General features: G+C 42.0%; 2 protein-coding genes across 2 annotated transcripts; both read left to right on the top strand.

The window, feature by feature from the left end:
* The first annotated feature begins 1,428 nt into the window (after positions 1-1,428).
* LOC146642086 (four and a half LIM domains protein 2-like) lies at positions 1,429-8,106 on the top strand. Its single transcript, XM_085397653.1, has 6 exons — positions 1,429-1,528; positions 3,439-3,618; positions 3,729-3,903; positions 4,301-4,470; positions 5,891-6,077; positions 7,526-8,106. The coding sequence occupies exons 2-6, from the start codon at positions 3,463-3,465 to the stop codon at positions 7,675-7,677; spliced, it is 840 nt and encodes a 279-aa protein (XP_085253779.1). The 5' UTR covers positions 1,429-1,528; positions 3,439-3,462; the 3' UTR covers positions 7,678-8,106.
* Positions 8,107-9,321: 1,215 nt separating this feature from the next.
* On the top strand, positions 9,322-23,192 carry LOC146642085 (uncharacterized protein C7orf57 homolog). Its single transcript, XM_085399754.1, has 8 exons — positions 9,322-9,405; positions 10,056-10,103; positions 10,212-10,385; positions 14,169-14,256; positions 14,482-14,611; positions 15,271-15,335; positions 17,815-17,915; positions 20,691-23,192. Exons 2-8 carry the CDS (start codon positions 10,061-10,063, stop codon positions 20,747-20,749), a joined length of 660 nt encoding a protein of 219 aa, XP_085255880.1. The 5' UTR covers positions 9,322-9,405; positions 10,056-10,060; the 3' UTR covers positions 20,750-23,192.
* The last annotated feature ends 1,820 nt before the right edge of the window (positions 23,193-25,012 follow it).

Here is a 25,012-nt window from a genome sequence, read left to right as displayed (position 1 = left end):
ATGGGCAGAAATTCATCCAAGATTTAATTACATCAAGAAATGATACAAGGCAGCTCTTTAAGAAGTACAACGCTCTATTTCACAATTTCAAAGAATGTGATCCGGATACACATCAAAATTTGGGAAGTGGGAAGCAGCAGGAATGAGGATCAGCACCTCCAAATCTGAGGCCATGGTTCTCAGCCGGAAAAGGGTGGAGTGCCCACTCCGGGTCGGGGATGAGTTCCTGCCCCAAGTGGAGGAGTTCAAGTACCTCGGGGTCTTGTTCGCGAGTGATGGGAGAAGGGAGCCGGAGATCGACAGATGGATTGGGGCTGCAGCTGCAGTAATGCAGACGCTGCACCGGTCCGTCGTGGTGAAGAGGGAGCTGAGTGTAAAAGCGAAGCTCTCAATTTACCGGTTGATCTACGTCCCTACCCTCACCTATGGGCGACCGTGGCTCAGGGGGTTGGGAATCGCATCTGTAACCGGAAGGTTGCCGGTTCGATCCCTGGGCTATCTGTCCTGGTCGTTGTGTCCTTGGGCAAGACACTTTACCCTACTTGCCTACTGGTGTTGGCCAGAGGGGTCGATGGCGCGATATGGATAGTGGTATTGTAAAGCGCTTTGGGTGCCTTGAAAAGCGCTATATAAATCCAATCCATTATTATTATTATGGCCACGAGCTGTGGGTAGTGACCGAAAGAACGAGATCGCGGATACAAGCGGCAGAAATGAGCTTCTTCCGAAGGGTGGCTGGCCTCTCCCTTAGAGATAGGGTGAGAAGTTCGGCCATCCGGGAGGGGCTCAGAGTAGAGCCGCTGCTCCTCCGAAAGGAGCCAGCTGAGGTGGTTCGGGCATCTGACAAAGATGCCTCCTGGGCGCCTTCTTGGGTTGGTGTTCTGTGCATGTCCCACCGGGAGGAGGCCCCGGGGCAGACCCAGGACACGCTGGAGAGATTATATCTCTCGGTTGGCCTGGGAACGCCTTGGTGTTCCCCCGGATAAGCTGGAGGAGGTGGCTGGGGAGAGGGAGGTCTGGGCTTCTCTGCTTAGGCTGCTGCCCCCGCGACCCGGCCCCTGATAAAGCGGATGAAGATGGATGGATGGATGGATGGATGGATGGTCATTAAAATGGAAAATCCTCTGGGCAAAATGTGCATGAAACCTGCAGATAAACCACTAAAGACCAGCACAGACGTTATTATCTTATTATCTCACATTTGGAGTCACACTCACAAGTTTTATAACGGGTAGGAAAAACAAGTGTTATTTATAAATGGGCAAACGTCAAACTAAAGCTCATCACAGATCCTTTTTTATTTGATAGAGTTTGTTTTGAGCTTTTCACAGCAGGATTTTCTGGGATTTGCAGCTTTTTGGTTCGACTTTATACCCGTCTGAATTTAACCTGCCCACTCTGGTCAGACCACTGCTTCCGCCTCCACGCCCCAGTGTGGGTCACATCATGCCTGGGCTGTATAAAGGAGATGGACCACAGCGCTCAGTAGACACCTCGGGTCCTCGACTGCTACCAAGCTGCCTTTCTGGTAAGATTTTATGTTGAGTTGCTTTACTAACTAATTGAATCATTCATTAAATCTGCATCATTTTTTGTATAGTAATAGTTGGTGTATTTGTAAATTCCCCATGATTAGCTGAATATTATCCAACTTTCTCTGGAGGTTTAGCGGATTAATTGTTGAGCAACTTTTTAGGGGGAGTGAGGGAAAAGTGAACACAGACTTTTTTCAGTAAATTCTAAAAAGTTTGTCTGGTATTTGGCCAGTACACCATGACATAATGACATTTAAATAAAGTCAATTAAAGAGATGTATTGGGCACAAAAAGACTTACTGAGGAATGGTTATGAAAGTACAGTAAGAGGAACAAAGGTAGAAATGGGATTTATAGCAAAGTACTGATGTCAGCTCACTCAGCACTGAAAGGACTGAGGATTAACAAAGGATTAGAGGTTGTTTATGTGGGGCTATTAAGTATACAGTGGTTGTTTTGTTTGCTTAGATGGTAGAGAAAAAGTATAGATGGCAGACAGGATGTATAAGTCACAGAAGCACATATATATAATGAGAGAAGCCAGAATAAAAAAGGCACAAAGGCTACAGAGGAATATGGTGGGTGCTGATTTTGAAATATATTTGGGGAAAATAGTGGATTTAGATGGGTGTCGACACCAAACAGCATCCCAACATTATTGCCTATGTCAAGAGTCCACTTACTTAGCAGAGGCTGCTTTGGGTTTCTGAGGAATTTTAGAGGTGTTCACATGATTTTGGATGAAGAGGACAGTAGAGAAGAAATTCTGCATATTTCCTATTTGTCAAACTATTACTTGACTAAAACAGGCTGGAGCACAGGACAAAAAATAACAGATTTGGAAATAAAATGCACATTAAAAGGGTTATGTTGATGATAAGGTTCTGTGAAAACTTTCAAATTAAAAAGGAAACATTAACTGCTGAACCTAACTATTCAAAGTATCAGTTAACTTAACTAGCATCTGAAAACAACTTCATAAATATTGCCAATAGACTAGCTGTTGTATTTACACCGATACTGTACAAATCCTTCAAATAGCATGCTATTTTACATTCTTACTTCATAATAAAATATTTTTTGGAATTAGAAACACAAGAATGATAGTATACAGACAGTAAAATAACAGGTTTGTGCAGGCAAATGTAGCTGTTATTTCTTACAGTGTTGTTTTCTTAAATAATTTCTACAAAGACACCCCAAGGTACCATCCAAAAGCCTTCTTCCTGATCACAAAGCAGCTTTAGAACTTTTCTTTCAAATTCAAGTCAATAATAATCTTTTTAACTGACCTTTATGGTAATTAAGAAGAGATCTGAGCCTATGGGTGTAATTAAATATGCAGTTTCTTCAAAACCAGCACGACTGAAAATCCTCCAGTCGTATAAACAAGCAGGATCTCTTCCAAAAGCTGATTTCTGGATGTTGCATAAGACTTTCAATAGGGACTTTCTTTAAATCCACCCCTTCTTAAAGCAAGAATTTAACTGTAAATCATTCTTCAATAGCTCTTTATCTTTTACTCCTCCTCCATCAATACTTTCACTGATTTTCCATCATGTGTTTTTTGTTTTTAACCTACTTTTAATATTAGTTTTAGACTCTATTGAAGAGTTGAGTTTATACTTCATTTCAGCCCCATTTTCAGAGCTATTGGTGACATTCCTTTAGCTAATTTGCTGAGTGTAGTGCTTTATTAACTTCACAGGAATTCCAGTTAGGTTACACGTGCTCATAAAGGCATGATGATCATTAATATGTTTATGTGCCACGTGGTCCTGAGATAGTACTGTGACTCTTTTGTAGAAAAGTCTCTAATTGTACAAAATGTGATTACATTTGAGCCAGCGATTGCTCCTGTGTGTGGCTGCAGTTATGCAACGTTTATAGCACTCTCTTACAGAGCATAGGACTCAGAAGAGTCGCAATGGGCGAGCGTTATGATTGCACAGAGTGTCAGGAGTCCCTGTACGGCCATAAGTACATCCTGAAGGAGGAAAAGCCCTACTGCATCAAGTGCTATGAGACACTATTCTCCAACACTTGTGAAGTGTGCCAGAAGCTCATCAGCTGCACAAGCAAGGTGAAATACCCACATTTTAACTGCTACATTTTTCTTACAGTGATTCTTGTTTTTGCCATTGTTTAAATATTTCCACGAACTACAGAACCTGAGAGTGTTTGTCTCTGCAGGATCTGTCGTACAAGGATCGCCACTGGCACAGCGACTGCTTCCTCTGCAACAAGTGCAGCCGGTCTCTGGTCGATCGGCCCTTTGCCACCAAAAATGAAACGCTCATGTGCATCGAGTGCTACAGCAACGAGTACTCTGCCAAGTGCCACGCGTGTCTGAAGAACATCATGCCAGGTTAGGAAACTCTAAGGTTACTGTAGCACACACAGATTCTAGGTCTGACCAACAATTTCAGCTGTCAAAATGGCAGCCAACAAAATTCTAATATACAATTTATTCGTCAAATTGTTGATATCAATAGGAAACAATCTCCACTACAATAATGATATAAACATGGAGGGATAAAATAGTCCAGTGTCCCACTTCCAAAAGTGTTGTAGCGTTTGCAGTGTGGGCTATGAGTAGACTAGAGTATGACCTTCGCCACTGAGTTTTTACAGCCACAGCCGCTTTAGCAAGTTGGAGATTTCCCAAATGACAACACAGCGATACATCAGCACCAGATGGATTAAACTAATAAATGACATTTGTTAGTCACTCTCTCTCCTTCTCCATCTTGTGCACCCACCAGGCTCTAAAAAGATGGAGCATAAGGGCAACAGTTGGCATGAGAGTTGCTTCACCTGCAACCGTTGCCAGCAGCCCATTGGCACCAGGAGCTTTGTCCAGAAGGATGCCAACAACTACTGTCTGCCCTGCTATGAGAAGCAGTTTGCTCTGCAGTGCGTCCACTGCAAGAAGGTAAAGTGACACGCTGTGGCTAATAATCATCGCTGTGTTTGTTAAGCTGCAGATTCAACTGGTCTGACATGTAAAAAGAAAGGTCTTACACAGGCTCTGTATACTTGGCCTGATAAATGGTCCAAATCAATGTAAATGCTGCCATAATGAAAATACATGCAATGAAGGCGGGTAAAGATTCACATCCATGGTACGTAACAGTTCTGGGCAGGAAACAGATGGTCACACAGGCAGGGATCGGAGGCGTCTTTTTGTGCTAAAAGCTGAGAGAGCAGTCATCTGCCTCCCCTGTGACTAAGTCAGCAACAAATGCACAAAAATGACAAGAATGTGAAGTTAGACTGGTTTACAAAGGCAAAGAGCGGTAAATGAAATAACAGGATTTTTTATTTTACAAACAACATTACCAAAACAGACAGGAACAATACTAAAAAACAAGATGATCAGTTCCTCTCAGTCAACATCACATGACATGGTGGTAGCTTGATAATTCACATCCACAAGTACAGCAAGTACAGCAAACAAAATACCTCAATTTCTAGTGTCACTTCCAAGGATAAAGCAAAGCAAACTATGCAAGGCTTAAATGTTTAAGACGTGCTTAGCTTTGGGTGCAATACTGGGTGATGTTTGCACCTTTATTTGGGCGTAATACCACTTTCAGCATGCATCTTTCTGCAAAATACTTTTATGTACAGTATTGTTTGCACACTAATATTTAATCATACTTAATCACAGTGAGAAAATCTGAATGAAATTTATGTGCATACTAAAATTTGGTCACTTTAGCCCATTGCTAGGAGGTTGCCAGGCAACCTAATGATGGCATAAAATATGCATTATTCAAGTTGTGTAAATAAATCGTTGTTTGTTTGGGGGGTTTTAAATAGTAAAATCAAAAATGACAGTGTTATTTATCAAGCTTTATGGATGTATCAGTGTTAAAAACAGGTCTTTTAAACCCATTTCTTGGTAGTTGCTAGGCAACATGACATTATATGAGCTATAGATAAGAGCCTTCAGGGGCTTAAGATGTACCTGTGTGACAAGTTTGGCAGCTCAAGTGAGAAAAGTATTTAACTCAGTGGGAGTTACAGAGCTGTAGTCGAAGGCATGGAATCCTGGTCTTGTTCTTTTAAACGATTTCTCACCTTATTCAAAATTTTTGCTCTAGCTTATGCTTGACAGCTGGATTATCAGTGTGTTTCTGCTCTGACACGGTATTAAAAACATTTGAAAAGGTATTTTTAGACCTTAAGATTCAATATATGTCCGACGCAGATGGTATAAAACATGTAGCTACGGTTACATAACCTGGTTGTTTGTGAAAGCATGTTTTGAAGCCTGGGACTGGGTCTTTTCACAACCACAGTTATCCCCCTGCTGGTCATTTAAACATTTGTAAAATGCTCTTTTTCAGCCCATCACCACTGGAGGTGTGAACTACCACGACCAGCCTTGGCATAAGGAGTGCTTTGTTTGCATCGGGTGCAAGCAGCAGCTGGCCGGCCAGAGGTTTACCTCTCGAGATGATTTTGCCTACTGCCTTGATTGCTTTTGCAACCTGTTTGCTAAGAAATGTGCTTACTGCACCACCCCAATCAGCGGTAAAGGTCATGCTACACTCATATCAGAAGTACTGCCCTTCATGTTACACATCCAGCATATAACCAGGGAGTTACCGACACTTTGCACCTTTAAATTTTTCATTTTATTGCTTTACGCGTTTAATTTTTATGACCCACAGTGTTCAGGATAAACTATTAAGGTGCTTAATTTAGCTGTGGTATCAGTTTGACGACTGTACAAAGGGGATTCTTGTCCAAACGAGCTTGGCATGTTGAGTCGAGGCTCATTGGAAAATGAATTACTGGAAATATGCTGGAATTATGATTTTAAGTCCACACTTTAATAATTTTTCCTGTTAAATTATACTAAACTACTGGCAGCTTCATCTGGCAGCATGACATCCACATTCCAGTGGAGCTGCTGTTTGCGTGAGCATTGAAGGTATTTGCTGATAAATGAACAATAGTAGACTGTAAAAATACCCTCTATTTTTGTTGAAGTTCAGGTTTGTTCTCCAGAAACTGAATTCTCCCTTAAATAAGTGTGACTCTGGGTAAACATAAAATCAGTTTAAAATAATATACAAGGGAACGCTTGCACAGAATGCCACGGTGGCACGGTGGTTAGCACTGTTGCTGCACAGCAAGAAGGTCCTGAGTTCAATTCCACCATCAGGCCAGGGGTCTTTCTGTGTGGAGTTTGCATGTTCTCCCCGTGTTTGCGTGGGTTCTCTCCGGGTACTCTGGCTTCCTCCCACCGTCCAAAGACATGCAGCTTGTGGGGATAGGTTAATTGGATAATCCAAATTGCCACTAGGAGTGAATGTGAGTGTGAATGGTTGTCTGTCCCTATGTGTTAGCCCTGTGACAGACTGGCGACCTGTCCAGGGTGTACCCCGCCTTTCGCCCTATGACAGCTGGGATAGGCTCCAGCGCCCCCCGCGACCCTGAAAAGGATAAGCGAATGGATGGATGGATGGGAACGCTTGAAATGATGGACTCTTTTGTAGTTTCTTTGTAACATATGAACTCAGGACTGAGTAAATTAGTACACCTTACTGGTCCCAGGTTCCCCTTTCGAACTACATTTAAGCTTTAGCCGGTTCGTCTTTTAATGTATGATTAGCCATTTGCATTACCTAATAAAATGTTCAGGGAGTTTATCATGCAATGTCAAAATTCTACTAAACAAATAATTGTCTACTTGTCTTCAAAGACTGAATAACAAGTTTAAATGGTTTTGGCCGTGGCTTTCATCACTTTTTATTTTGGGCCAACGGGCAACCATAAGTGCGACTTAAAGCAGCACTTTAAATATCACACCCAGAAGCAAGGCAAATCTAATACTGCAAAGTTTTGATCATGGGAGCATACTTAAAAGCAACTTAATCTCGCATCCTGCGTGGATCCACTCACCATCAATTACGGAGTTATTTCATTACCCAGATCATGAGACTCCCCTTTACTGACTCTTCTCTCCATCTCAGGTCTTGGGGGGAGCAAATACATCTCTTTCGAGCAGCGCCAGTGGCACAACGATTGCTTCAACTGCAAACGGTGCTGCGTGTCTCTGGTTGGTCGGGGTTTCCTGACGTGCAAAGACGACATCCTGTGCCCCGACTGCGGCAAGGACATCTGAGCGAAATCCACCAGAAGACAACCCGAGCCGGATTGGCTGCCTGTCGGCATGCACAGCAGCATTCACCTAACTTTGCATGATTTGAATCATTTATCAGTGTCTTAAACATTAACATGTTTTTTTATGCATGCACTGAAGATACTGCGTCTTATGTGAATGACCTGCAGCCTTTACTCCCCATCAGGATTTCTGCATTTTGCTCAGAAAACATCCATACGTGGAACAAGAACATGTTTTACTTTCAAGTCAAGAATGCTGTAACCCAAATATACTATGTGACAGCACATGTAAGAGCATGTGAGGCTGTTCTTAACTGATATCACTATGATGTAATTGTTACTACTAATGTTGTTTGTTCTAATTAAATCATTGCTATGTAATCTAATTTCAATCTGCTAGGCACAATAAAGAGCTTTAAAGGATGCTAAACTGGATTAAGGCTTTGACATGCTGGCCCACTAGCTATGCTGAGTCAAAAATCCAGAAGGACAGTATACATTTACACAGTTATGACACAAAGTTTGCATGACAAAGTTAGCCAAAAAAAAGACCCAATTTACAAAAATTCGTTTTACGCTTTTATATGTTTAGTATTAAAACATTCATTAATTTGTGCAGAAATTAATCATATTGGGTTTAGCCTAAACTATCAGGAAAGAGGGGAAAGGGATCCTGCAACAATATCCTCATATCTTGTTAAACAAAGGAAATATGCAGTCAAGACAGAGGGATGAGAACACACTGATATGTAATAAAAATGCTTTCGATTATAACAGCAACACTTAAAAACCAGAAGCTTATAATGGCAACCAAACAGCTGATTGTATTATCCTGTAACATGAATATTTAGTTTTTTTCTTGTTTTTTTTTTTAATGAAAGAACTGTGCAGACTCCCAAAAGGTTGATTCTGTTCATCTGGACGTAGCGTTTTCAGTGGGACAAAGGTTTCCTCACTCATCCAAGTGACTTCTTCAGTCTCAGCTTACTGCAGGTTTCCCCAACCTTATAAACAGTACATTTGCACAATAACTGAAACTAGTCCACTGAATAAGTGGGCTCAGTCAGCTTTCGGGATTTACTTACCTGGATGATTGAGCATGCATCAAGACAAAACTGTGCAGACTGTTAGATGCAAGAATCAGACAAGCGAGCAGAAGGTCTGAATGATCAATCAGTCTTCATCTGTATTATAGACACAACTAGTGTCAATACGGACAATGTAATTAGCATGGTAGCACCCATACATACAATCAAACCTTTAAAGTGCTATATAAATAAATTATGGTATGGTTAAGAAAAAAAAAAGCTCAAGTCCAACCTCATTACGATTACCTGATCACAGGTGAGTAAATATTGTTGTGTACTATACATAAATTGTTTTATAATAAACAATAAGGGACACTGGAACATAAAACTGAGTTCATTAACCAACTAGCCTGTTTTAACAGTCGTTCGTTTGAAACCGAAATTAGTCGTAGCCCAGTTAGGATTAGCAGTTCATGCTCCGAGCACAATCACGAGAAGAGGTCTCACTCTGTCCCATTCTCACTCCTGCTCTGTGCCATTATCTCTAAATCCACTGTGAGTGTCACAGAGAAAATCACAGAGTTTTTCTCCGTCAGACACACACGATCTTCCTCCTTGTGCACCGGAAGTGGGCAGCAGGTGCCGCAGGAAGTGTCTGTGTCCAGCCCTGCTTCTAGAAGAAGAGGAACGAGAAGCTAACGGTATTTAACAGCAACACCCTGCTTCACAATTATGAGAAATCAAAAACCACATATGACATATGTCTTGTTTTCGTTGCTGTTGTGTTGTTAAAGAACACCGCTGTAGCGCAAAATATTTGAACACAGGAGAGCTGCTGCGGCAAGTAGGGAGGCGGCTAACCACATTAGCACGGCTTTGTTAAATTATAGCGTGGAAAACACTAGAAAAAAAAGATGCCTCAGCTGTGTTTGCCCAAGCTGTGTGACCGTATGCACATGCAGGATAGTATTTGTGAAGTAAAACTCTTAATTTTACACGGCTTTAGTTTTTAAAGAATGAGAAATGTGCAATTATTAGCTTTTATTGGTGGTAGCTTCTGAAAATAAACGCAAAATACTGCTTTTTCTTAATGGTCTCGTCAGTGTCATTACTGTGGCGCACAGTACCGCCGCTGTGCTTTACAGAAGGCTCCAAATACCCTAGAAAAATTACAAATATAAGCAGGTGTTTCCAGTGTTCTTTGGCTTTCTTTTTTTTTTTATAAAATCAACACACATGCTGTCAACTAAGCAATAAATTAGGTGTGAGAAATGCCAGGTTGTTTTAAAGAAACTCTTTGCACATTATAAAACGGGCCTGTTTCTCATCAGACCTGCCTTTTTGTCTTCAGATAAAATGAGTGCTGCTGTACCCAACCATAGAAGGACCAAGCCTGGTGGTAAGATCCAAACTCTATAACCTGTAATACATGTTGAAACTAAAGGCTAAAAAATTAATTACATATTTATCAGCAAGGACACAGCGTTGTAATTTTCATTTATTGCAGGCATAAAGCCCGGGGCGGCGAACAGCGGCGTGACGGGACCGACCTCCCAGATCCCTGGGCTGTGCCAGACCGCCACTGAAAGCGCTCCAGCGGAGAGGATCAGTGGGCGGCGAGTTGGGATATTTGAGACGGACTCGGACTATGTCAAGCTTGCGAAGCAGGGGGGACACAAAGGTAAAATTAGACAGTTGTTGTCTGTTCATATAGATGCCTTGAAATGCATCTATATGAAGATTGCCAGTGTAAAAAAAATGATTTTATGCTCTAATTTTATAAAGAGTTTCAGAGTTTTCCTGGCTCAGAGTAGAAGACTAAAAAGAAGTCTATAATTTTTGTCCATTTACCAAACAGTAACATATTTTGAGCGGAGACTAAACTATATAAAGTACTTGTATAAGTACTAGAGCTATATATAGCAAATATTAGAGAAGTCTGTTGTGTGTGTCTGAAAGAGTCTGATTTATTCCATTTTTAAATCATCAAATATGTCTCTCGGTCAGCCTCTAGTATGCTTATGCAGTTCAGGGTCATGGGGAGGCTGAAGAGGTGGGGTACACCCTAGACAGATCATGTCTGTCTCAGGGCCAGCACTTTGACACAGGCAACCATATAGAGAACCAGTTGAGGTGGTTTGGAGATCATCTCATTTTAGGCACTTCCTAGGTGAGGTATACAGGACATGTTCTACCAAGAGGAGACCTTGGAACAGACCCAGGACATGTTGGAGAGATTCGGTCACTTGGCTGGCTTGGGAGCCCCTCAGTGTTTCTCAAGACGAGTTTTACAGGTGGCTGGGTTGAGGTTGTGCATCTCTGTTTAAACTGCAGCCCCTGTGACCTGGACCCATATAAAGTGGATGCTTGGATGGATATTGAGTAATATTAAAATTTTATAATAAAGTTTAGTATCTGAATGTCAACTAGGGCTGCCACAAACGATTATTTTGATAGTCGACTAATCAAATCCATTGGACATAAAACGTACAGCTTATTGCACCAGCAGCATCTGCTCTTATATAACTATCATTAGCTTACAGCTTTAAGTGTTTAAGGTGCTAACTAAAAAGACAAGATGACAGTTTATTAAATTTTAATGAAATCTGCAGATTGTTTCGGTGAAGTTTAATAAACTCCTTGCCATCTAAAATATAACAGGACACCGGAGTAAATTCTCGAGCATCTCACACTTCTGATGATCAGCTGTCTGCTTGACGTTTATTCAGCTGTGTAAAAACTATAACTTTGACCTCAGCCAAACAGATTTACTCAGGAACAAATAAAATACTAAAAAAAAGCCAAACACTAACATTTTTAAGTTATCTAAGTGACTCATATATCATGTTTAACCTGAGTAGCGAAAGACTGCGGTGGGTTTGTAAACGATTTGCCGGGAGTCCGGTGTTCTCACGGCTCTAGTGAGCCTTGCCCTCGGCTAGCTATCGAGCTAGTGGGTAACAGATGTCTCCGAAAACGTCGGAGCGCTTTTGAAAATATGTGGTGTCCTGATAAACTGAGCAGATATTTGAGGTTTACACAGCTACATTCTCGCCTGAAAATATGTTAAACATTTATTTTGTGACCCAGAAAGAATAATAAGAGTAATATTAAAACTAACTAGCTGCCGCCATTGTTGGAAACTGAGCAGGGCTGCGCTATGAATTCTGGGACATAGCTTCTTCTTCTTCGGGGTTTAAGGGCAGCTGGCATCCTTGTACATGCAGTGCTGCCATCTTCTGTTTCAGTCCGTTATTACACTCTTAAATCCTACTACTCATTCCTGCGTCTTTTGGGATCTTACAAAGCTTCAAACGACGCGTCGACTATTAAATTAGTCGTCGACGATTTTAATAGTCGACGTAATCGTGACTAGTCGACTAATCGTGGCAGCCCTAATGTCAACAAAAGAAAATGAAACATAAAAACACAAAAATCAGAAGGCCTTAAAATGGCTCACAGCTGTGCAAGAAAGGAGTTTTGTTTAGCACAATCCAACGTAGGAGATTCCTTCTACGGTCTGTACCAGCATTTGGATGAGGAAACTCATTCACCTGGCTTCACGTACCCTAATATAGGCAGTCAATAAAGGTGGTTATAAGGTTGATAAGTGAAGCCAGGGTTTATTTATCATACAAAACATGGATAGGGTACTCAGCAGCAGAGCCACAGATTTTACAGTGGCGATAAAAAGATGAAGAGGTTAACCACATGATCCAGACTGAAAGCAGCACAGCTGCTGCAGACACATCAGCTGTGTGTGTGTGTGTGTGTGTGTGTGTGTGTGTGTGTGTGTGTGTGTGTGTGTGTGTGTGTGTGTGTGTGTGTGTGGTTTTAAAGGTGCTGCATGAATGCATGTGAGCTTTAAGTTCAGTGAAGCGTTACTGGGCTATATTAATAAAGTTTAGCTTATTTGAAGGAGGAAAGCTGGCAAAAATGCTGACTGTAAGAGTTTACAGACCTCTCAGTACCACAGCTCTATCTTTAAAGAGCGGGTGAATCAGATGGATTACAGTTACATATTATATTAAATTAATCGTTAGATTTTCTTTGAGCGACTGTCCTGGTAATGTTCAGTCGTAGTCTGTGTGCAAATTTGTTAAAAGGTCAGCAAGTAAATAAAATAGGTGTCGTGTTTTAGGATTCTGTATTCACACGTGTAGAACAATAAAATTGATCAAGAATTGCAGCAAACAGGGAGGAAAATCAATAATAAAGAGCCTGTATTTATTACTGTTGCTCTTCAGGGAAAATAATAAAGGCTTCAGATGTTCTTAAAACAACTTAACACTCTGTTACTGACAACACAACACAGGTCTGAGGGCTTTTCCAAGGATGATGATTCTGTTTTCCAGAGAAGTGGTTAGTTGATAGGCAGCAATTTCAAACCTGATAATGTCTAAGCTTAAACATAACCTGGTCAGGATGCCCTGAAGTTACCTGGATGAGCCCTCTGCGGTTGCTGCTCTCAGCGTGGAGGCTTTGAAGCCACACTACTCGCCCCATTTTTGTGACTAAAAATGCCTAACGGGTGACACACATGGCTTTGAAATGCAAACCTCAAACAACAGGCTTAAAAGTCCACAACATGAAAAGAAGGAGAGAAAGAAAAGCTTCTGCGTTTTAGGAAAACACAACAGTCTCTTTTTGTTTATAGAAACTGCAACTTTGCAGGCTTCATTTCTCTTGGGAGAAGCAGAGCTCCTGCACAGAAAGTTTCATATGAGTATTTCATGCTAGTCTGCACGTGTGGGCTCATTTGATAAGAAATGTGATATTGTGGTTATTCAGATTTTAATTAAAAACAAATATTTTTAATTTACTCGCTATATCCACATATATTACTCATGTATCTTTTAAATTAAGTTTAAGGAAATGTATTTTAAAGTGTATGCGTGATGTCTAGGGTATAGAATAATCAGAGCCCTGTAGAAGTTGTAGTGCTTGTTTTTGTGCACATACATGCATTAGAGGTTTGATTCCAGATACCAGAGTCCATTGGAAAAAGTTCCAATTAAAGATTTTGATGCGTTAAGTTCAAGTGCACTGCTTGCTTAACATAATCTGCTCTCTTTATTAAAGCTTTTAGTGACTTGGCACTCACTCTGCCTCCTGGGCACTCTACAGCTTCTCTCCATCTTGTGCTGTAACTGAAAAGTTCAGGGTCGCGATCCACCCTTTGTTGTAGATGGTTAAGGACTGTCAAATCACTGCTGTAACAGCAATGCAGGAGAATAATGTGGCAAACAGCAGAAGAGAAGATAAACATTACGAATTCACAATTAGGCTGCCTAAAAAAAACAGTTCCAGCCTCAGCTTGGACTGGAGTAATTGTTTAGCTGCTTGGCTGAATAGGCTGTGAGTTAAATGCCACATTGTGCTCTTAAAGGTGAGACACAATGCATCATTACTGCTGCCAGTGCTTTGGTTTCATTGTGGGGGGGGGGTTTTCTTTTTGCTGCAGGGCTGTTGAGCCACGATGTGGACGATGACGACATGCCGAAGAAAACCTACAATCCATCCAACTGGTTTGGAGGAGATGAGTCAAAGAGGTGAGAGACGAGCTGCGATGAGGACGCGTCACTAACTGAAAAGCTTCAGTTATAGCGATTGTTTAATAAAAGAGAAATCTGATGACCATTTGCGCTCATTGGTCACCCTGAGCGCGGGCCTCGGCATTAGCAAGCCATGAAGTCTGCATCCTAACAGTTGGCAGGCTGTCAGAAGTGTCCAGCAGTAATTTCACATGGCATGTCATCGTGGTTTTGTGCTTACAGCGGAAGCAAGGAAACGTCTCCCGATGGCCAGATGAAGGGAGGCAGGCAGCCTCTTGCCCCGCCGTTTGGCACTGATAACAGTACATCCTGGGAAAGAGAGACTGATAGATTTACCCAGGGTAAAGAGAAGGTGAATGGACTCCAAAAATGCATCACCCCCTCCCACTTCCACTGACGCCATACCAGTGCCTTCCATATTTAATTTATTTATAAGTTTTTCCCATCACCTTTCCTTGTGTTTTCACCTGGTTTCGCTCCATTGATGCATTTTCAGCTTATTTGAAGTTTATTTGGGTCTAATTTGCTGCCGGTGCTTTGGGGTGATAATTTATTGGAATTTTGTTGTTTGTTTGTTTTTTTAATCAAATCTCTGGGTAAGTACAAGCGATGCTTTGAATATGTTACACTGTACAATATCTGAAGAAGTAACGTTCCTGAGCTGTGACAGAGATAGTTTTCAGATATTGAGAAGTGCATCAAATAAAATGTGCAGAGAAAGTGCAAAAAAATTTTAAACTGCTATTTATTATATATTTATGCTTTTTAAGTATTTTGGGTTTGAGCAGTTTTACTTTGTTGTCAGTTTCTTGGATCATTTTTCATGGCATAACTATTTTCTTCACTTTTCTTCCTTCATTTCATCCTTTTTCTGTTTCCCAGATTTACCCCATGCTATATTAGTAGCCCACTTAAAGTAATGATGTATTTGTTGAATAATTCTGCTGTTACATGCAAGTCCTTTATGTCTTGAAGTGATACAGAGATAACCACAGCTTTCTCAACCTGCAGATGTCTCCTGATGCTCCAGGCTCTGAGATGGAGGGTCTGACAATAACCAACAAATACAAAAGAAGGTAATAACTCTCTGGTTGTTTGGTTCCTGTACATATATATACACTCAACAAAAATATAAACGCAACACCTTTGTTACTGCTCCCATTCCCCATGGGATGGACGTAGAGACCTAAAATTCATTCCAGATACACAATATAACCATCCCTCCCAAACAGTGGTCACAAATCAGTCCAAATGTGTGGTAGTGGGCACATCTGCTATATTGAGAAAATCCATCCCACCTCACAGGTGTGCTACATCAGGATGCTGATCTGACATCATGAGTAGTGCACAGGTGTACCTCAGACTGCCCACAACAAAAGGCCACCCTGGAATGTGCGTTTTTTTTGCGCTATTGGGGGTCTGGGGACCCAGAACCGGTCAGTATCTGGTGTGACCACCATTTGCCTCATGCAGTGCAACACATCGTCGCATGGAGTCTATCAGATTGTCAGTTGTGGCCTGTGGAATGTTGGTCCACTCCACTTCAATGGCTGTGCGAGGTTGTTGGATATTCGTGGGAACTGGTACACGCTGTCGTATACGCCGGTCAAGCACATCCCGAACATGCTCAATGGGTGACATGTCTGGTGAGTATGCTGGCCAAGCAAGAACTGGGACATTCTCAGCTGCCATCTGCCCTGAACAATGTGAACCATGATTCATCCGTGAAGCGCACACCTCTCCAACGTGCCAGACGCCATCGAATGTGAGCATTTGCCCACACAAGTCTGTTACGGCGACGAGCTGGAGTCAGGTCAAGACCCCGATGAGGACGACGGGCATGCAGTTGAGCGTCCCTGAGACGGTTTCTGACAGTTTGTGCAGAAATTGTTTGGTTGTGCAAACCAATTGTTCCAGCAGCTGTCTGGGTGGCTGGTCTCAGACGATCTTGGAGGTGAACCTGCTGGATGTGGAGGTCCTGGGCTGGTGTGGTTACACGAGGTCTGCGGTTGTGAGGCCGGTTGGATGTGCTGCCATATTCTCTGAAACGCCTGTGGAGACGGCTTATGGTTGAGAAATGAACATTCAAAGCACGGGCGACAGATCTGGTTGACATTCCTGCTGTCAGCATGCCAATTGCACGCTCCCTCATTGCTGTGGCATCTGTGGCATTTTGCTGTGAGACAAAACTGCACATTCCAGGGTGGCCTTTTGTTGTGGGCAGTCTGAGGTACACCTGTGCACTACTCATGATGTCAGATCAGCATCCTGCTGTGGCACACCTGTGAGGTGGGATGGATTATCTCAATATGGCAGATGTGCCCACTACCACACATTTGGACTGATTTGTGACCACTGTTTGGGAGGGATGGTTATATTGTGTATCTGGAATGAATTTTAGGTCTCTACGTCCATCCCATGGGGAATGGGAGCAGTATACACATATATATATATATATATATATATATATATATATATATATATATATATATATATATATAAACACCCAGCACGCCCCTGCGGGCGGTTTATCCTTCAAGCTCGGGTCCTCTACCAGAGGCCTGGGAGCTTGAGGGTCCTGCGCAGTATCTTAGCTGTTCCCAGGACTGCGCTCTTCTGGACAGAGATCTCCGATGTTGTTCCCGGGATCTGCTGGAGCCACTCGCCTAGCTTGGGAGTCACCGCACCTAGTGCTCCGATTACCACGGGGACCACCGTTACCTTCACCCTCCACATCCTCTCGAGCTCTTCTCTGAGCCCTTGGTATTTCTCCAGCTTCTCGTGTTCCTTCTTCCTGATATTGCTGTCATTCGGAACCGCTACATCGATCACTACGGCCGTCTTCTTCTGTTTGTCTACCACCACTATGTCCGGTTGGTTAGCCACCACCATTTTGTCCGTCTGTATCTGGAAGTCCCACAGGATCTTAGCTCGGTCATTCTCCACCACCCTTGGGGGCATCTCCCATTTTGACCTCGGGACTTCTAGGTTATACTCGGCACAGATGTTCCTGTACACTATGCCGGCCACTTGGTTATGGCGTTCCATGTATGCCTTGCCTGCTAGCATCTTGCACCCTGCTGTTATGTGCTGGATTGTCTCTGGGGCATCTTTACACAGCCTGCACCTGGGGTCTTGCCTGGTGTGATAGACCCCAGCCTCTATGGATCTTGTACTCAGAGCTTGTTCTTGTGCTGCCATGATTAGTGCCTCTGTGCTGTCTTTCAGTCCAGCTTTGTCCAGCCACTGGTAGGATTTCTGGATATCAGCCACCTCCTCTATCTGCCGGTGGTACATACCGTGCCGTGTGTGTGTATATGTATGTATATATATATATATATATATATATATATATATGTGTGTGTGTGTGTGTATATGTATATATGTATATATATATATACACACATATATATATATATATATATATATATATGTATATATATATATATATGTATATGTGTGTATATATATGTATATATATATATGTGTATATATGTGTATATATATATATATATAAGCGTAAAGTAAAACTGCTGCGTTCTGCCTCCTCTTCAGGTCTTATGATAAGAAGACTACACCCGTCAGCATGTCCAAGCTGCTGAGTCACGGCTACGTGGAGGGGCAGAAGAAGTCACTCAATGACGACGATGCCTCAAGTATGATGTCAAACAGCCGGAGGGTGTTAGCCAGTGATGTGTGAATCCTGCAGTAAATTCAATACATAGTATTGATCATGTTTACAGATTTAATACAGAGTAAGATAAGAAATGTTTAATTTTCCCAAAAGTTGCCAATTAAATAGAAAATACAAAGAGTTGAAGACCTCAGGAAATAAGTAATGAAGGCAGGTATTGTGGTATAGGTTGGTAAAAATTTTCTGCATCTGTTCTTCTATCAGCGGAGCTAATGGAGATGCTAGACAATGTATACAGCTACAGGTCCAGCAAGTGGTCTTTGCATCCACAGCCACAGTCTGCATCAGCTGATGGATGTGTCCAAACAGTATGGTGGTTCAAACAGCAGCACCAATGATGAATTTTCACAGCGAGTATGGCATCTAGGGCATCATGTAGGTCTTTAGACTGACTTCACCAAATATGATGCCAAATATTCATGAATATTCCAAATGTTCATGAAAGTAAAATACCTTTAAATTGCTGTCGAGCTACTGTTATGGCTTCAAGAGTCTTTTTTTTTTTTTAAATTACATTTTGTGATGCTACAGTAGTGAAAAAAACTACACCCTCTTTCAATTTCAACGTTTGACATATGTGGATAATTAAAGAATTTAATCTGGTCTTAATTATTTTAATACCGCAGAGGAACAACAACACATGAGGCATTGTAATTATTTACTTAATGCCAAAATGCAGAAGCTGTGTGTGGTTATAAACTAGATGAAAGAAAAAGAAATCAAACATAGACTTGGCTCAGGGTTACAGGAAAATGAAATCATTTTAAAATTGTTTGCAACCAACATGGAAAAAAAGGGAACAAAGTTGCTTCTAGAAATCTGTATTTCTTACTGACGCTCACCGGGGAAAGGCAAAGACTTTAGACACTATTAAAAAAAGATTAGATCTTCCTGCTGTCTGCGCATTGAGCAAGCTTCCAGCATTGGTGATGTACTTTCAGAGAATTGATTGGTCAGTAGGTGATCTCTTATTTTAAACTGGATGTGCTTTGGAGCATGTTAGGCCTGTGGCAGAAGTCATTATAAAAATGAAAACTCGAGGTTAACCCGACAAGTTAACAAATCCTGCACACAGTCCTGATCTCAATCCAACAGAACACCTTCGGGATGAATTAGAGTGGAGACCACGAGCCAGGCCGTCTAATCCAACATCAGTGTCTGCTCAAAATTTGCATAAACGCACTCCTAAACCTTGTGGAAAGCCTTCCCAGAAGATCTAAGGAGCTGGGAAAGAAAAGCAACTAGATTTCTTTCAGTTTCTTGAAGACATTTCATCTCTCATTCGAGAAGCTTCTTTAACCGAAGAAGCTTGCTTTTCTTTCCAAGCTCCTTAGATTACAATGACTAGCACTAAGAGCCTACACAGACACCTTCCCAGAAGAGCTGAGGCTGTTATAGCTGCAGAGGCTGGGCCAACATCATAACAAACCCTATGGATTAAGAATGGGATGGCATTCAAATTCCCTTGAGCGATACTTTTTTCCAATACAGTGTACATTTATTTGGATAAACTGTCCGATTGAAGTAGTTGATGTAACACTAATACTAATAAGCTGTAGGGGTGGGTTTTTATAATCGATTCATCGATTAAAATCGATTCTGGCTTGGATAACGTAAAATCGATTCATTAAAATCCTAAATCGATTTTTTAATATAAATTTATTTTGTCCGAAATGCCAGAATCTCTGGTGACATCTCACAAAATTTCAAGAACCACCAAACAGTAAATGAGAGCAGGTACAGGGATTCTGCACATAGACTTAAACACACAGCGGATCAGAATCAGTTAGATGTCGCCTTTCTCACAGTCAGGGCTGAAAGCCGACAGCTCGCTGATCCGGGTCCGCGCTTTGTGTTCACGCCCTTTATGCGCTGATTCTAAAGCTGTTAGTTTGATCTCTCTCCAAACAATATTGACCGAACCAGCAGCAAAAGAAGATCCAAACGCTTCACATAAACATCGTCATGAATTCTTTTACTGTTTTGCTTCCATTGCGATGCGCAGCTCTCTCTCTTCCCCCCCCCCCCCCCCCCTCTCGAACAGTTTCGCTTTCTTCATTATTCGCTTGCTTGTTACACAAGTCTACTTGTTGCTTACAGCGCTGTCGGCCGCTGTTTTTTTCCCTTTTACATGCTTCCGAAAAGAAAACCTCATTTCTGCTGTTCAATACTGAACAAATTGAAACTTTTTAAAATTATTCAAAATGCAAAATGCTTAGCCGTGTGTCTAATAAAACCGCTGTAACGTCAGAGGTAATGTTCATTAATTAATGGTTTTCTTTCGTTTTTGATGTACTGCAGAATATTTTTATAAAATCCCAGGCCAGGAAAATCACCTTCATGTTTTTCTGTGTTTTATCTTCAGCTACTTTGACACAAAGGCATCTGCTGTGATGCTCACACCTTGGATAAAGTCTTGCGAGTGTCAGCTTCCTTTTTATAGATACAAAAATATGTAAATGTTCTGATCTGAATTATATTTCTGACTGTCAAAATTTCCCAGATTTAAATCGAATCGAATTAAATCGAATCGTGGATCGAATCGATTCGGGACCTTGTGAATCGGAATTGAATCGATTCTAGAAATCAGTGACGATACCCAGCCCTAATAAGCTGGTTGTAACAGTAGATTACAGTGGTATTAACGCGTATGTCATTGGTGGGAGAGAGCGTTTACAGTTTGGCCTGATAGGCCTCAGAGACGTTTCCTCTTCTTCATGTTTCTTTTGTCTTTCAGGTGTGACCTCAGAACAGACGAGCACTGTCGCGACGGAGGACGTGGACGATCTGGAGTAGTGAGCGCAGGTCTTGGTCCGGAGGGGGGGAGGGGGCGTCTTAACACTGATTCATGGTGTCACAAACCCACGAAGGCGCTGCTCTGCCCCTCTTGGAATCACTCGCATTTACTGTACATCCACTGACTGTTATGTTTTTGTACTCATGTTTATGCAAAGGTACTGTCCTCTCTCCCTATTTATTTGTTTTAATTTGTAAAAAGAAGTCAGGCGGGTTTTATGTTTGAGTAGAACTGTCGGTGCTCACGGTGTCTTTTATTTGTTTTGTCGTTCCTCGATTTGAAAGACGAGTCGTGTGCAGGGCTGGAAACTAACAGGCTGGTCGTTTCCGCCTCATTTGCCGTTAGTTCCCCTCCCTGGTTGTATGAAGATCGAGTTAGTGAAGTAACCAAGTGTTTGTGCTTATAAATTGTGGTTCCAGTGACGTGACATATTTATTCTTTTTGACCAAATGCTCCTGCTGTCTGAAGGGATGCTACAGGTTTGTGTGTTTGCTGATGCGGGGGCAAATACGCTCATTCGCTGAGACAGCAGCCTTGCGGCTGTGACCACGTGCTAAAACGAATGCTGATGGCCACAGCCGCCACAGTTTGTTTGGACCAAAAGTGATTTTTTTTTTTTTTCTTTCAGCTTGCCGCTTTGCAAAAGGTTGCCTTTTCTCGCAAACCCCTTCGCCCCACAACACTGTCGTTGTTGAGGCTAGAAAATCCAGAAACATGCACTCATAAAGACTCATTTTTCCTCAGTAACAAGGCTCAACAGAGCAGAATATAACAAAGAACCAAATGTTGGAGTCCATTCCAGATATGTCAGCAGTTTCCCAATCAAAGATCTAAATTTACTCTATTCTCCAGGTTAAAGCCCCTCTCTGCTAAATCAGTGCATTTTCCTCCAGCTTAAAAAACCCAAATCCCACACAACAGATAAAACATCCTGGACAACTTTGGGGATAACGACTTCCTTCTGCAGGCCGACAAGCTGAAAGTCAATTCCAGTGTAATTCCCAGTGACGATTAAGGCAGGAGAGGATTTTTTTTTTCCCCCCCCTTCGTCTTTTTTTAAGTGAGTTCTGAACGTGCCAACCAAGCAGTTTTTTCCCTGCTCATGCAGTGTTTAGACTTCGTAGACATCAGTAGGAAGAAGTTAGTGTTAGTGCACAGCCCAGTCATGCTGAGCCCTCCACCCCATGACGCGATGGAGAGTTTATTCTGATCAGATGAGAGGAACGATTACTGCTGCAGCATTAAAGGCAAGGAAAACTTTTGTTCATGTAACATTTAAGATATGCATCATATAAGTATAAAATGTTATAATAAAATAGCCTAGAAATGTACTTTTCGGTTTGAAATGCATTGATGCCAATAGACTAAATGGCACATAGCCATGTTTAGTTTAAAAGTCTGTGTATATATATATATGTGTGTGTGTGTGTGCGTGTGTACCTTCTTCCTCCCACTTAATATGCCGACATCAGTCGAGAGGCAGTGTTGAGTCTTTAGATTTTAACTTACCAATGCATTGTATTCAAGGTGATAATGTCCCTGTGTTTGATGTAATTCCCCAAATTAAATGCAGGAGACTTTCAGGACCTGAAATGCTCAGTTTAGGAGCAGACTGATGCTATAAAAGTTGAAAAGCTCCCATCTCCTCCTCTTGTTGCAACATTAGTTTGACTGTCAGGATGCCCAGGGGAAAAAAGTAATGGATTTCTGTGTTTGATGGACATTTCAGCTTTGAGTCATTTAATAGTTTTAACTTTTGAGGCGTAACCGTGACAGCAGAAATCCTAATCCTTCAGGGACATTCGTTTGGGGGTGGGGGTGTTGCTCTTAAAATGAAAAGGATAGCGGTGACGTGTCTCTCCTAATACATCCAACAAATTCATCACCTGCGTGTCAGAAATGCTGCAGCAGTAACGGACTCTTGTTTGGAAAGAATTTAAAACCCTTACAAGGGATGTTTCATGTTCAACACGGCTGTCTGGTTTTAATATATTTAATCAGTGATGCATAATTTATCTCTGTGTGGTGTTTCCAACATGTTTTACCGGCACAGTGTTTTACTTTGCAGTACAAGGAACGTCGAATGTATCATCTTTTGAAACGGTTTGCTTTGAAGAGCGGGTTTATTTTTAACAAGCTGTTAAATATTCAGGTATTCACAGTTATTAAAAAAAGCAGTGTTTTGTCATGTGTCTTCCTCGGCTCCGTGTGAGCCGGTGGCGTTATCGGTTTACAAACCAGTAGTGGGAAACCTTTTAGTGGCTTAACTTTGCAGCTTCCTTCCTGAAGTCTTGTCACTCGTCTTGCTTTCTATCTGCAAGTTTACTTAAGGTGCACCAGAGGAGACGGAAGAAGGCAGCTGTTAAACAGAGACCATGCTTACGTTTAAGACCGCACACAGACTCTTTAATTGTCATTTAAATAAATGGGCATGTGCATGTACCTGTGTTCTGCTTTTTCTTTTCTTTCTGAGCGTGAGAATCTACTAACGAAGCTCCTCCTTTTCTTTCTACACCAAATGTGGATGCTTTCTCACACACACAACTATTTAAAGATGAGTGAAGGTGTGTTCATGTTTAAGCTTTAAAACAAAATGAAATTTGTAGTAGCTTTAAAAAAAAACCAACAACTTTAAAACAATATTTTCTTTATTTTTAGTCTCTTCAAAACTCTCCAGGTCACCTTACATTAGTGTAATTTAGAAGCATATACATAATTAAATAAAATAAAAGCACAAAATCTTAGTCTGATAAGATTATAGCATACATAGCATATGCGTTTAAACAGATATACAACCACAAAATCTCCTAATCAATTGTAAATTTGCTCCACTACAGTTGTAACATGATGTCTGAAAGTTAAAACATTTCAGCTAAAAAAGCAAAACCTGCTACCAGCAAACCGGAAATGAAGAGCAAGCTTACCAGGGCTGTGTGACAGGAGAAGTCTGGAAAAAGTGTTAGAAGTCACAGGAGTTCATGGTAAGTTTCAAAATATGTTAACTTGATTGCAGCTATCAGTTGTATGCCCCATCCTGCTAGCTGTTAGGGACAAGTACTGGTGGGTTTCCACTGCCACTGTAGTCAGCTAACACGGGGCAAAATGTCATCAAAATATGTGTATTAAAATACTCGGATTAAAAAAAATCTCTTAATATTTCATCTGTATTGATTTGAATTCAGTGGTTTAATAGTTTAATTGTTTTATTATCCTGGCGTAAAAGGGCTTTCATAAAATAATTTCCATAAGTTATCCTGAAGTGCTTCATAAACTTTACTATTAAATTTACCGTTGGGAGTCCCATAATGACCACTCAGGCCCACGGAGGTTTGTGTAGGGGAGAAAACACACTCACACGCGCGCACGCGGGCTGCATCCCTCCTCTCCAGCGGGGTGTTTGCACGGAGCTTCCGCGCATCTGCACGGCTGCAGCTGCTGCAGCAACGCATGCACCGGTGGGGCATCGGTGACCGCTGATCGATTATCGTATCGGAAAGCAATTCGTAGCCGCATGGTGACGTCACGCCGCTGATCGGTAATAGTGGCTGGGCGGGTTGATTGGTGGGTGGGTGGCTGGGTGCCGCGCGGACGCCAGGGGTGGATGAGTGCACCGAAACCCCACAGCAGGTGAAAAAGAAGAGGAGAGGAGGGGGGAAACACATAATTGCAGGAGGAGCGCGAGGACGTGCACGGGGACTGTTTGTTTATTTTTGACGTCGGCGCGTGGGAAATGTAGTAGCTGTCACGGCCGTCCGCAGGTGGAGGATGGATGTGTAACAGGACGGATCAAGCCAGCTGTGGCCTGCTTCTGACAGCAACATCTGGCCGGTGAGTCCTCACTGACAGCCGCTTGCCAGGCAGGAGGGCGGGCAGCGCAGCTCTGCGTGCCCGAAACAAGAGAGGCAGGCTCGGATTGACACAGCCGCGCTCCCCGGTCTCCGGTCCGGTGAGTCGGTGTGACCTCGTCCTTGGCTGCCGGATGGTGGATGAGTGATTGATGTGTGACAGTCAGGCTGGTGTGCAGATGTGATCAAGGCTCTTCGCTTATCGCCCAGAAAAGAAACGGGGGTAAAAAATAAATAAATAAATAAATAAATAAAAGGAAAAAAGGATCCTGAACGTGACATGTTGTTAAATGCCTCCCGTGCAGCTTGCATGCACACCTTCAAATGCAATCCATAACATTTACACTACTGCAACTGTAAATTGTGGAGACATTTGCAGTCACCTGCGGCACAGAAGGGTTAAATCCCCGCTGAAAT

Source organism: Rhamphochromis longiceps, linkage group LG23, assembly GCF_057381845.1.
Source record: "Rhamphochromis longiceps isolate RC_006_pf linkage group LG23, R_longiceps_female_GT1.1, whole genome shotgun sequence".
In the NCBI taxonomy this organism is placed as follows: domain Eukaryota; kingdom Metazoa; phylum Chordata; class Actinopteri; order Cichliformes; family Cichlidae; genus Rhamphochromis; species Rhamphochromis longiceps.
The sequence above is the reverse complement of the archived record's forward strand: the minus strand, read 5'-3'. Positions and strand labels throughout refer to the sequence as shown.